At 38.4% G+C, this 13,505-nt stretch overlaps 1 protein-coding gene across 6 annotated transcripts in view; it reads left to right on the forward strand.

Annotated features, from left to right (window-relative positions):
* Positions 1-13,505, forward strand: part of NINL (ninein like) — a 184,330-nt gene that overhangs the window by 147,542 nt on the left and 23,283 nt on the right. For 5 of the 6 annotated variants that reach the window (XM_027853948.1, XM_027853950.1, XM_027853951.1 and 2 more), the window contains 4 exons: positions 1,835-1,944; positions 3,844-4,190; positions 7,207-8,661; positions 12,409-12,513. In XM_027853948.1, the coding sequence (XP_027709749.1) occupies positions 1,835-1,944; positions 3,844-4,190; positions 7,207-8,661; positions 12,409-12,513 (2,017 nt within the window). The remainder of the gene's footprint in view (positions 1-1,834; positions 1,945-3,843; positions 4,191-7,206; positions 8,662-12,408; positions 12,514-13,505) is intronic. The other variant, XM_027853953.1, reaches the window with a different exon arrangement.

Below are 13,505 nucleotides of genomic sequence, written 5' to 3' on the forward strand. Positions count from 1 at the left end.
CTGAGATTATCTCTGACTTATCCTGTATATATCTTTTTGTACAGGTTATCTGCAGTTTCTCCTTTTGATTGTGAGTTCTTTGAAAGCAGGACCTGTTTTTTGACTTTCTTTGTATCTACAATATTTAGCACAGTGCCTGGCACAGAGTAAATGGTTAAAAAATGTTTGTTGACTTGATGTCTTTCCTTCATGGTGCTTACAATCTCATGGGGAAAAGAGGCAGATACTCTCTAAGGTAACCGTAATAGACAATGAAATAGTGTAAGTGTATTAGAAAGGCACAGCATAAAAAGATAGGTGAGGTCCAAGGTGGAAAAGTCATCCCTGACAGCAGTAGTCTCTGAAAGCTTTATGGAAGAGGTTGCATCTAAGTTGGGTTTTAAAAATGAAGAGAGGGTGGATAGAGCACTGGCCTTGAAGTCAGGAGGACCTGAGTTCAAATCCAGCCTCAGACCAAACACTTAATACTTTCTAGCTGTGTGGCCCTGGGCAAGTCAAAAATAAAAAAAAAATGAAGAGGGAAAAATAGGATATTATAGGCCCAGGGAACAGAGGCACAAAGGCAGGAAAGATGGGGCATTTGGGCAGGGGAGAACAGAGGGTAGTTCATCTAGGCTATGGAATGTGTAGAGGGAAGTAATATGAGAAAAGACTGGAAAGGTAGAGTAGAACCAGATTATGTAGGTCCTTTAATGTCAATTAAATCTGTCTGACCTTTATCTGGTTGACCTTAAGGCATCTTTGAAATAAAGGAGTGGCCAGATCAGAAGATGTTGGGCCAGATGATATCTAGAATGGACTGGAAGGAGGAATTTGCCTGGGGCACATGACCTGCCCAGAGTCACATGACCACAGTATATCAAAGGCAGCTCTTGAACCCAGGCTAACTTTCTATCCACTAAAACCCAAGCTCTCTGTGCACCTCTGTTAATAAGGCAAGGGTGTGTGTGTATGTGTGTGTGTATATGCACACCTTAATACATATGTATATGTGCACATGTACACACACATACCCTCTACTAAACAGCAATAGTCAATTAACCAGAGCAATCCATTTTCTGATCATACCAGATAAGTTTAATGTGTTACTATATACGTGGGAAAATTCTTGTTTGGCAGGAAAACTGAATCAATAGAACAGCAAGGTACTATTTGATCTCAGTATCTCTCTCAGTGTCACTGACCCTGTTTCCACACACACACACACACACACACACACACACACACACACACACAAATGAATATAATGGCAGGAAGCATTGCATAGCGAAGAAAGAGCAAGTCTTGCATCTGATACATATTGGTTGTATGACATTAGACAAATTATATGCACCAAGCAACTCTTCTACTCTAAATCTTAGATAGTACACCCCTCTGGGGAAGTGCCAATGAAAATGTCCCCTCACATTGTACTGGTATACCCACTTATGCATGGTGACCAGATTCCAAATTTAGAATACAATAAAATACGCTTCATTAGTGAATTTAGTCCCTTTTTTCTCTGATTCAGAAATACTTTCAGATCTTCTTTGAGGCCATAATTGCCACATGGAATACCCAAATGCCAGTTAACAGAAAGCTCCGGTCATTAGGATAATTGGGAATATTCTATTTTAGTTTGTTTCTCTCACTATAATACAGGGTGTCATTCTTATTCTCCAGCGTCAGCTTTATAATGAATTCTACCATGTTGCATGTAGTGTTTTTGTACATTTTTATGCTGGTAGTAGGTGGAAAGCATGAGTACTTGACATCTCGATTTCAGATCTAGGGATTTGTAACGGGACCCATCTCTTCTGCCAGTGGGTGAAATGAAATGCTGTTTTCTTTGCAGGCATCACTTCTGTTGGCAATGATCATGTACCAGTGAGTATAGAAACAGAGATAATGCTAGAGCAACTCAAAGAACATTACCAAGATCTCAAGATCGAACTGGAAACCAAGGTAAAGGAAGAGAGGACAAAGAAAGTCACAGTCAACAAAATGAGCATTTAGCCAAAAGAGAGTGATTTTTGCTTGTTCAGTTGCTTCAGTCTTGTCATTCACCACGCAGTCATCTCTCTGACAGATTGGGATGAGGGCTTGCTAGTCAGTAAGTCACGAGAGTGATGAGGACAGTCTTGTGAAATGTAGATAGCAATGAAGCTTGGTTATGACATGCTGAAAGCAGATGTACAGCATCATTTATTGCCGTGGAATGTTTATGGACTTTATGTAGATTATAGCCAGCTATTGGCGAGTCCTCCAAGACACTGTGTTATCTAGGATTTGGATTTCATTTCCCTTTATTTTAAGCTTGGCGGGTTTGCCTCTTGGGCCCAATCTCTTGACTCAGAAGAATCATAACTGATGTCAGTCTGTCTGGTTACATTCTTTCTTTTTAGAAGTCTGTCATGAGTACCATCTGCTCTTTTCATCTTTTTGATAGTTTCCTGCTGTATGTGACTTACCCAAGGTCATACAACCAGTATGTGTCAGAGGCAGAACTTGAACCCAGAATCTTCTTGACTCTAAGGCTACCTGTCTACTCACTATGCCATGCTGTCTCTTACTATGTTCATTCTCTCTTTCCCGCCCTGCCTCCCCATATAAATATAGAGATAAATAGGGATAAAGATCTAGTTCTTTATCTTTTGGGCAGCTAGGTGGCACAGTGGATAGAGTGCTGGGCCTGGAAGATAAGTCTTCCTGAGTTCAAATGTGGCTTCAGACACTTAGTAGCTGTGTGACCCTAGGCAAGTCATTTAATCTTGTTTGCCTCAGTTTCCTCTTCTGTAAAATGAGATGGAGAAAGAAATGGCAAACCACTCCGGTATCTTTGCCAAGAAAACTCCAAAGGAGGTCAGGAAGAAAATGACTAAACAACAACAAAAGATCTAGATATCAATATCTGTATCTATATAGATATCCAAATTGTCTAGAGTGTAGATAAAGACATCTATATAGATATCTAGATTATGATATCTATATATGGATATGGATATCTATCGAGAAAGAGAGAGGAAGAGAGGAGAGGGAGGGAGGGAGAAAAAGAGAGAGGGGAGAGGGAGAGAAAGAGACAGAGAAGAGGAGATTAAATAGTACCTTGTTCTTTTATTTTTTTTATCTTGTTAGTCTAATAGTATTATTTGCTTGAAACATTTTCCCCCTCTGAGATACAGTACTAAAAATTGATTATCACATGTCACATTACGTAAGGGAGAGCTAGAAGAGGTAGGCTACTCTTATGCTCTTTGTACTCTTGTCTCCCAGATTCGATTAAGGCAAAACTCGAAATTGAATCTGTCCTTAAACTAATACTAGAGTTGATTGTTCGTAACTGGCCGGTAGCTCTTCTCTAAATTTTGTTCTGGCTCCAGATAAATTTCTAGGTGTCCTTCATGATGGTTAGAATAAGCCCTCATGAGGCAGCTAGATGGTGCAGTGGATAGAGCACCAGCTCTGGATTCAGGAAGACCTAAGTTCAAATCTGGCGTCAGACACTTGACACTTAATAACTATGTGATCCTGGGCAAGTCACTTTACCCCATTGCCTCTCCCAAAAAAAAAAAAAAAAGCCCTCATTCTCCATACTGAGTGTCAAAACAGTGTCAGATTCTCTCAATAATTGCTAAGCCTTCTGCCCCACATGGTTAGCATAGGTGCAGTCTGTAAAAAGTAAGGTTATTGAGTTTTTTGAGTTACTGAGTTATGTTTTATTTTCATTTCTAATGCTTTTATGCAACAACAAATTTTAGAGTTTTTTTTTAAGATCATGCTTCTCTCTTTTGGATTTTTAGAACTGCATTGTAAGAAAAGCATAGGAACACTTTAGTAATATCCCGATGTTGTCATTTATTTCAGGTAAATTACTATGAGCGAGAAATAGAGCTCATGAAAAAGAACTTTGAGAAGGAGAGAAAAGCCATCGAGCAAGGCTTTAAGATGGAGATCAGTGAGTTAGAAGAACAGAAGGCTGATCTAGAGGAGCTGAATGTGAAATCTCAGGAGCTGATTGAAGGCCTGAAAGATCAGATCCAAAAATCAACCCAGAGCCAAGAGTTTGAGAGGAAATTAGAGAAAGAGAGGTCAGAAATGGAGCAGTACTACGCAAAGGAGATTTCCAATCTAGGGCAGCGGCTGACCCAAGAAAAGGACCAACTAGAAGAAGAACTGAAATTGAAGCATCAGAGTGAGCTTCAGTTAATGAGGTCTGATTGTGTATATTCTTTCTGGATTTCCAAGACTGTACGTTCTTGCCATGAACAAAAACTTGAAATTGATTTAATCAAACAAATGGTCTAAAAGTGTAGCCCACTAATAGCCAGGTGATGATGATTTATGAGCAGAGGAGTAAGACCTGGAAGAATAGGTGATAGGTATTGGAAAGAAGTTTATTTAAAGAAAAAGAAAGCTAATTAAAAAAAAGTTTTAAAAATCAATTTGCTTGTTACATTGTAATTCAGTTCTTTTTATGTAATTCATGCTAGACTTCCTGCTTCCTAATACCCGAGTAGGCTACTTTTTGTCATGTTAATATTATTTTCCGTTTCTCCAGTAGATACTTGTAAACATAATGAGATTGGAAAATCATGACAGAGCCTTGAAAAATTAATGAAAGAAATAATTTTTGGTTAGTGAGATTGAAAAGGTTAAAATGTATAGGCAGAAGAAAAAAATGTTTATGGAAAAAGTGTATGGTGTTATGAGTATTCAGGGGCCAGAGACATAAGACATAACCTCATGTACATACTTGTTTTGAACCCTTAAGTTTTACTTAACACACTGTTAAGTATCTAGTGTGTTCAATACTAATTTCTAAGGACTTCAGTCTTCTGGGAAGCTTTCCTTAAAGGTAAAGAAGTCTTAACATCTATCCGATTTGGGAAATGATTGGGTATTTCCAGGAAGCAGGGATTAGACTTCCAGCCAATATGATCAATTCAAGATTTGTGACAAACTTGATATTCCTTAAAAAAAAAAATCCAGTCTTGTTAATTTGGGTAGCTTGGAAGGACATGTTTATATCAAGAATGAAGAGTTCCAATCTGTGTACTGAAAGTAAAACATTAAGTTCAGTTTAGCAAAGGTGGTACAGTGGCTAGAGTGCTAGATGAGGAGTCAGGAAGACATCTTTATGAGTTCAAATTGAACCTTAGATACTTACTAGCTCTTGGGCAAGTCACTTGAGCTTTATTTGCTTCAGTTTCCTTTTCTGTAAAATGGGAGTAGTAATAACACCTACCTCTTAGGGCCTTAGGAGGATAAAATAAAATATTTGTAACATGTTCATTTTCATTATTAATTAAGTACCCACTACGTGTAAGGTTCTGTGGTAAGTTACAGGTATACAAAGATAAGTATAAAACATCCCATAGCTTCATGGAGCTCATATTCACTCAATTCTTCTTACATTTTTTTCCCCAATAAATAACTTCTCTTTGTACCTTTTTAAAACATCAGAATAATTTTATAAGGTACCTTCATCCTTAATTGAATTCTCCCTTGTAACAAAGAAAACTTCCAGGAAGATCCAGGCAATAAAAGGACATAGGACAGTATAGGCAACATTCCTATCTATAGAATATCCCCCCCTAAATTCTTTGCCAAAAGGAGGGGGGTGTGTTTCCTCCTCTTCTCTGGGTCAGAGTTTGGCAGCATTTTTGAGTTGTTTCCATTAATATAGCCTAAGAAGTTATGCTCTACCATGGAGCTGACATTTGAATACGAAGAAATCATTAGTGAAAAGGAAATTAATAGATTTTCTCCAGCAAAGATTTTCACTTACTTTTGTCCAATGATGCCCTGAGATAGTTGCTAAATATGGCATAATGAGTTAGAATGCATTGACAAAAGGTGTACACATCTATTTATTATTTCTCTCTTGTATTAAAGAGAATGCTACATTGTGCTCATTTAGCCATCTACCCTTGGATTCACTGCTCTGATTAGGCTTATACTTAATGGAAGGGAAACTAATTCCATAGTGGGCAGAAGGTGATAATTGTGCTTATTTAGATTATATGTTAGAAGAACACAGCCACATTTCCTCAGGTTTCTTCTGGCTATCCCATTGGACATCTTATCCCTTGGGCAATACAGTGACCCAGAAGCACCAGTTGGTCAAGCACAAATGCTGGACACATAATTAGTGCTCTACAGTACTTGTTGGTAAGAAGATTAATTGCTGTGGAGTATCCCTGTACCCTGCAGAATGCAGGCAATGATTTCTTCCCCTTCAACTCAGTCCATAAAGATGAATTGAACACAAATCCTCTGCTTTTACACTGGCTTACTCTGTCTGTGAAAAGCTTGGTGCAGTATTTAGCAAAAAGACACTTAGATTACTTCTTGTGTCTACACCTCAGAAATCCTCTTTTTTTATCTTTCAAAAAGACAGGTTTAAATGAAACTCAACTGGTTAAACCCATTATGAATTAAAAAAAAAATCTCACCGTATTTACAATCTGCATTTGCACATTTTCAAGTAGGACATGTGAAAATTAGTATGTGTGTACACATGATATATAGCAATTTACACCAATAGCTTAATTTGCTTTAAAATGGAGATCAACTTTGATTTAAAGTAAAAGCAAGCGTATGTTGTTTGGTACATGATGAATGTTAACATATAAAAAGGGCATTTAGCCAAGAGATTCACATTCAAAAGAGAAGCCAGCAGCAACCTTCATGACTCAGTCTTCTGCTCTTGTTCAGTAACTGCTAACTTAACACATTTCATTAAAGCCTGAGTGATAGGGCCTTTTCAGTCTATCAGGGTTTTTATGCTCTAAGTTTTAATAACTTCTAATTCAAGTTGACAATCTTTTTTCTTGAACATCTACATAGAATTAGGCTGCTTTATACCAGTGGCCTTCTGTATTGAAAACACGATCTTTTCTTTGTCCTTCTTTGAATTCTGCATTTCTTACTAATAAAGTCCTTTATCATTTTGAGAATCTACTTTACATGTTCATCAAGCTTAATTCTATTGCTCTTTAAAATATATTGGGTTATGCACTTTTGTGGAAAAAAAACTTGAAGAACAATGGTTAATTTGATACATTTTTGGTGGGAATAGTAAAAGAACACATGAGCTGAGTATATCAAAACAGACAAGGTGACTTTTCTCACCTCAAAAGCAAGATCTGTGGTATAGGTCTAGGAAAGCCAACAATATACATATTGTTATTGAACATGGGTCAATATAAAATTGTTTATCTGCAGGACAGAGGCAGAGATGGAATTGAATCAAAAGCTGTCATGGACAGAAGCCCAGCATGCTGAAAATTATAAGAGGTTATTGGTGCAACATCAGCATGAAAAAGAAGACATGTTACAGAGATACAGCCTGCAAGTGAGAGAGATAAAGGAACAATGTGATTTAGAAAAAAAGCAATGGGAAGAGAAAGAAAAGGAAATAATTACTCAGTATAAAAAGAAAGAGCTAAAGCTCGAAGAAAGGATGAACGAAGAGCATGCTAGGATATGCAAAATGTTTGTCATTGAAAAGGAGAAGGTTGAATTCACTTACAGAATGCAAATAGAAAGGCTTACCCATGAAACAGAGAAAATGAGGGCCCTCTTATCTGATGAGAACAGACAGATAAATAATGAAACCAAGTGTGCGACTAGCCAAGAAATATTTTTTCCACACAAGAGCAGAAACCAAGGGAACCTGTATGAAGAGGACCAGAAACAAGGTGAGCAGTTATTGGCATGGCCCAAATCCAAAGGTGAAAATCATGATAAGTCTGAAGATCTGTTTTTTATTCAAAAAAAGAAAGAACTTGAAGGAGACAACATAAGTAATTTAGGAGCAAAGTATGTAACTGAACTAAAAGAACAAAATTGCCCTACTGAGACTGTTCACAAACCATGTGAGTTTCAGACATCGCTGTCATTTGAAAGGCTATTTGATGGTGTCAAGATCAGAGATGCCAATTTGACTTTGCCAAAAACAGAAGAAGCCACATTCCTTTCTGCAGGGGCAATGTGTGCCCCACCACCCGGCTCTGAAGAAGGATGGAAAGGTGAGGAGCAACAGACCTTTTCATCTGTTGATGAAAGAGGCATCCAGAATGAGGATTTGTCAGACCGTCTCCGTATGAGAGAGAGGTTGCTTTTATTGACAACAGAGGAGAATGGCTTGGTTTCTCCGTTTCCACAGAGAATGAACTTGATCCCAGCTCTGGAGCCAAAAAAGAGTTTGGCTTTTTCAGGAAAGGAAGATACTGAGAAGCAGAGAGCAGTTCTTAAAGAACAAGCTGGGAAACTCACTGAAGAGCTGGAATTAGTGAGGATGAAGGAACAAGACTTGACCACACAGGTACAAGAGACAGAGGAGCACGCCCAGAAACACATAATGACATTGGAGCATGAACTGTGTCTCCAGGAAGAAGCTATTAAGAAGGGAGCAAAGCTATTAGACATGTATATACAGTCACACCAGCAACTAGAAAAGCAACTGAGGACCAAGGAAGAGGAGCTGTCAATACTTCGGGAAAAGGAGGAAGTGATTCTTAGTCAATTAAAGCAGAGAGAGGAGGTGGTAGAAGAAAAGAGGTGGGAGACTGAGACCCAGCTGGAAAGAGAAAAGGATGAGATGATGATTAAGCTGATTCAGCTGGAAGAGCTAGTCCAGACCCTTGAGAAAGAAACAGATTCAAGAGAAAATGACAGGTTTGATCTCTAAACATTTTGGGTGGTTTTAGAAAGAACCCACAACTAAGGGGTCACTAATGACTCCACTACATCCACCTTTTCAGTGCTTATCTACCACATCACTTACAGACCTGGGCTAAGAAGATGAAGGAGTTTGGGGTATTATTGTGTGAAATGGAATATTTGTATTGTTTATCCTGTCTCTACTTTGCCCAAATGGAGGAATAAGCATTTAACTTTCTCATGACCTCCTTATACATTAGTCACCTCCTAGGTTTTACAAGCTCTTTCTAGGCATCTGTCAGCACCTACTGAAAATATTTGTTAAGCGAGTTGAGTGCTGTAAACAAGGTGGAAGGTAAGAAAAATGAGTGAAAATTAGAAGCAGGCAAAACAGGATCATTTACAATGTTACAGGTTTTGCATGATGGCTTTTTAAAAATGCAGTGAGGGCCTTTAGTTGGATGAAGTGGTTTGTTTTTTTTTTACTATTGTTTTCTATGTTGTGATTGAAATGAGGTATTGAGGAATCGATATTTTCGATTCATGTATTCATCTTTGACCATTTTGAGCTTTATAGATGTACTGCCTTTTATTTTCTTATTCTCTGATGGTAGACCAACCTTCCTCTAACATGGTAGGCATTTTGTCAGATCATGTGAAAGTAACAGAGAGTTGGGAATTTAAATTTTTGTTTAAAAGCGCCATAAGTTCTTCCAGCTTGAGTCTTTTAAGTTAGTATGACCTCTAGGTCACTTTGAGCTTAAAAAAATATCATTTGATTCATTGGCATTTTCCATATGGTTACATTTAAGTGTTTGAAATGAGAGGGCTTTTGTTGTGTTTGCAATTGGCATGCTTCTACTTGGACAGGTTGGATTTCTCTTAGGCAGGCTTTAAGTTAAAATATTATTGCCTCCCTAAGGATACTGATTTCTTGATTTTTTTTTCTTTGCTAACTCACCATATAGGCCATAATTTCCTTTGCATGTTTTAGAAAAATAAGGCATTATGCAAGTGAGGAACTATCTAAAACTAAATGATTAGTCCGTGGAATAAATGTCCACCACACATGTTGTGCCTTAACTATTGTAGGATTTGGGGGGGAAGAAGTCGGGATATATGGATTTATTGATTGATCTTGGCTGGTGTTTATCCACCTTTCCTCATTACCTAGATATACTAAGGACAGATTATACAGGTAGTAAGAGTAAGATTTAGACTTATTCATTATTATTAGTCATTATTTTCTATTCATGATTGACATTTAAATAAGTGAATGATCTCTACCAGTTATACATTATAAAATGACCATTTGGCCAGATAGACATCCTGCATTCTATTGCCACTCATACCCATTTTTCTCTCCTTATATAATCCCCTCAGTCATTTTTTATTTTCCAAGCTATCCCTGTAAACAGTTGTAGGTGTTTCCTAGGTTTCTGTTGCTGGTCCCAGAGTGGTGCAAAAGGGCAGACTAACGAAGAGAACACCTCACCACTCTACGATTCCTGTGGATACAGCATCTGTATATATATTTTTTTATCTCCTAGCATTGCTACCTTTCTTGGCTTCCACTTTGCCTTGTTATAGGTAACAGGTATAATTTAGTCATTGGAGTCTACTTCATATCCTTTTAAAGTCACCTGCAGATTTTTCCTCTTCCACATCTGAGTGCCTCCTTGCTCTGGTGTTTTCCATTTGGTGGTGCCCCTTTGCCAGGGCTTATGGGGGGACTAGGGGTGACAGTGTACATTAGACAGGAAGAATTCACCTTTTATCTTCCCTGTGCTGTGTAAGGGGCAAATAGGGCATATAAAGGGTAAGCCCATCCCAATCTTTGCTTTTTTGGTCTTTCTCTGTCTTGGTGCTTCAATGGGTAATTTTTGGTTGTTACTGTTTTTTAAGGAAAACAATCTTAAGTTAATAGGAACCAAAAGATACAAGCAGAGAGATGGACTCACCAGTCTAGAAGCGATTGAACTTTGAGGCATAGCAGGTGAATTCATTTTAGTTTCATGATGGGATAGGATGGAGTGCAAATGTTTATAAGATAGGTGAATTCATTTTAGTTTCATGATGGGATAGGATGGAGTGCAAATGTTTATAAGATATACAGGGCCTGGCACACACATCCAAGCATAAAGATAAGGGAAAACAGTGGAAGGAGGCACCCCTGCTGTTAATACTGCCCCAATTGAGGAATATATGTCCCTCATTATTAGTCCATGGTGTTCTATATCATTCAAATCAATTCCGGAAGCATCTCTTATCCTGTGCTGACAGCATCCTCTTTTCATTTATCCATGGTGGCTGAGAGTGCCACAATTATGATAAAATTGCTCTCTTTTCCAGGATCACTGGTTCTGGCTTTCTTTGTAGACAGTTATTGTTGGGATGGCTTGAGATGTAGAGAGCTTTGGGGGCTACTAGGGGTTGGTTTGGAACTGGGGTATGTATTCCTTTGGTCCCCAGGACACCCAGAAAAGTTTCAGGAGTCTGAGGCACTAGCCAGCTTGAGGAATCAAGCCTGATAGTCAGTGTTGGGTACATTTTTCTCCTCTTTCCTCTCCCCCTCTAGAAAAAGCTAAGAACAAAAATAAAGTAGATGTAGTTCTGAAGTTCTAGTTGATGGAACTTGGTTGGGATGGCTAGAGGTATGAGACCCCAAACTATCTCATGCAGACAGCCAGAGTAAATAGAATTCAGTGGAAGCGGTACTTTGAATTTAAAACAAGATTATTAGAGAGGTGAGGTAGTGCTATGCCCACTCTTACACCTATCCCTTTTACTTTCTGATCTCTAACATTCCATCCTTCATCAGGATTTTGATAGGAAACACCTGGTAAAAAATTCTGAGGGGATGCCAGGGAAAGGGCTCAGCATCTAGAGCAATAATCTTCTCTGTTTTTATTAGGAGTTGAGTTAGTGTTTTACTCTTTCTTTTTGAAGATGGGTTGGTGTTTTTTGGGATTTTTTTTTTTTTTGGTTTTCTTTTGTTTTTCAGGGACAGGGGTACAGGGTTGGGGTCCATCTAGTACTAATGATTAGTTACTTGATAGTTCTTAGTGAACATTCAGTTTTCCTCTATTTTCCTTATTCCCTAGGAAAGAGGTGTTTTTTTTTGTTTGTTTGTTTGTTTTACTGAAAAAGTGTTGTTTTCCAAAAAAAATAAAATAAAATAAAGCCACCTGCAGGTTGTTGCTGGGTGTGGGCACAGGTACAAGTTAGCAGTTCTCATCTACCTTTGGTACAACTGGCCCCTTTAACACAATAGATGTTTTCCTTCAGGAAGTGGTATTGAGATGGAGTGCAGTGGAAGGACAGATTAGCTTGTAAAGGAAAAGCCCTCAGGAAAAGAAACCAGAAAAAGTGTATGTATATATTTGTGATTAGCTAACTGTGTGGAAGCTTCAGACAAGTATTCCTGCAAGGTAGTATCATAAGCTAAGGAAGCCTAATTTTCTATGTTTGAACAAGGAAAATTGTTTAGGTCGAGTTCACACTGAAAAGGGATTTTTCTTTTTCTTTTTCTTTCTTTCTTTTTTTTTTGAAAAGAGATTTTTCAAATCCAGGCAGTCTATCCTGTAAAATCACCAAGAAACCATCAGCATATGACATCATTGAACAGGAGAGGTAGATGGGAAAATGTGGACGGGAAGATTTTTATAAGGTTTCATCCCATTGGAAACCAGGCTAAAAAGCAGAGTGAAAATGGTAGCCACGCCTCCAGCATCATAATTGGGTTTTTTTCTTTATCTGCAGAATCGAGTTGTGTAAACTTTCTGAAGATAACCGTTTGCTAAAAAATAAGCTGAAAGGGTTTCAGCAGGAGCTAGAAGATACAGCAATAGAAGGTGACCAACAGAGGTAAGGGCTCTTTTTACATTATTTAAATGGTTATAGCCTACACCCTTCTATGTGGCTTGTCTAGATGATATTTGAGAAGATAGTGGAACATACCTTCTGATTCAGCTTTTAAGGGTTCTGTGACCTCTGATCATCAGGACCTTTCTGGAACAAGCATACCCGAGAGAATAGGGAAAGTATTGTCAAGGATTCAGTCATTATAGACCTTGTGACACTGCATCTTCATTTCCCCAAGCTTTTTGGTATTGGCTGTGCCATGAGACCTCTAGCTGTAGTATAAGCTAGTGCATGAGGCTCTTCCCCAAGGACACATATTATACAGGAGAATACAAACAAAGACACACAGAAGAAGCTATCCAGGCAACTGAATTCCCTAGGGAGGAGCCACTCACAAAGATCTCACTTGGATCTCTAACTATCATGAAAATACATTGAGTTCTGTAATGTGAGGATCAGCCAAAAAACATCCATCCAGAAGTCTGGATTAAGTTTTGTTGTTATAGGTTGGCTACATGCAGCCTTAGACGGCAAAAGACTCTGGTGCTTTCATTAGAATTATTGGAAACAGGGTAGCAGGGAAGTAAGTGCCAGGCCTGGAGTCGGGAAGACTCATCTTCATGAGTTCAACTCCAGCCTCAGATATGTACCAGTTGTATGACCTTGGGCAAGTCATTTAACCTTGTTTATCTCCATTTCTTTATCTATAAAATGAGCTGGAGAAGGAAATGGCAAAGAAAACCCCAAATGGGGTCACAAAGAGAGTCAGACATGACTGAAATGAACAAGCAAATGACCTTCTAGATCCCCAGAACATTTGCCTTTCTTTACTGATTATGGTATGATAGCCTTTCCAATTCAGAAACTTACCAGCAGAAGCTGTGTGTCTGTGTGTCTGTGTGTGACGCCTTGATGTATGTTGTTGTTCATTTGGTTCAGTGGTACCTGACTCTTTGTGACCCTGTAAACTTTGTCCGTGGGGTTTTCTTGGCAGA

The sequence above is a fragment of the Vombatus ursinus genome, unplaced genomic scaffold, assembly GCF_900497805.2.
Source record: "Vombatus ursinus unplaced genomic scaffold, bare-nosed wombat genome assembly UNPS02010219.1, whole genome shotgun sequence".
Taxonomy (NCBI): Eukaryota; Metazoa; Chordata; class Mammalia; order Diprotodontia; family Vombatidae; genus Vombatus; species Vombatus ursinus.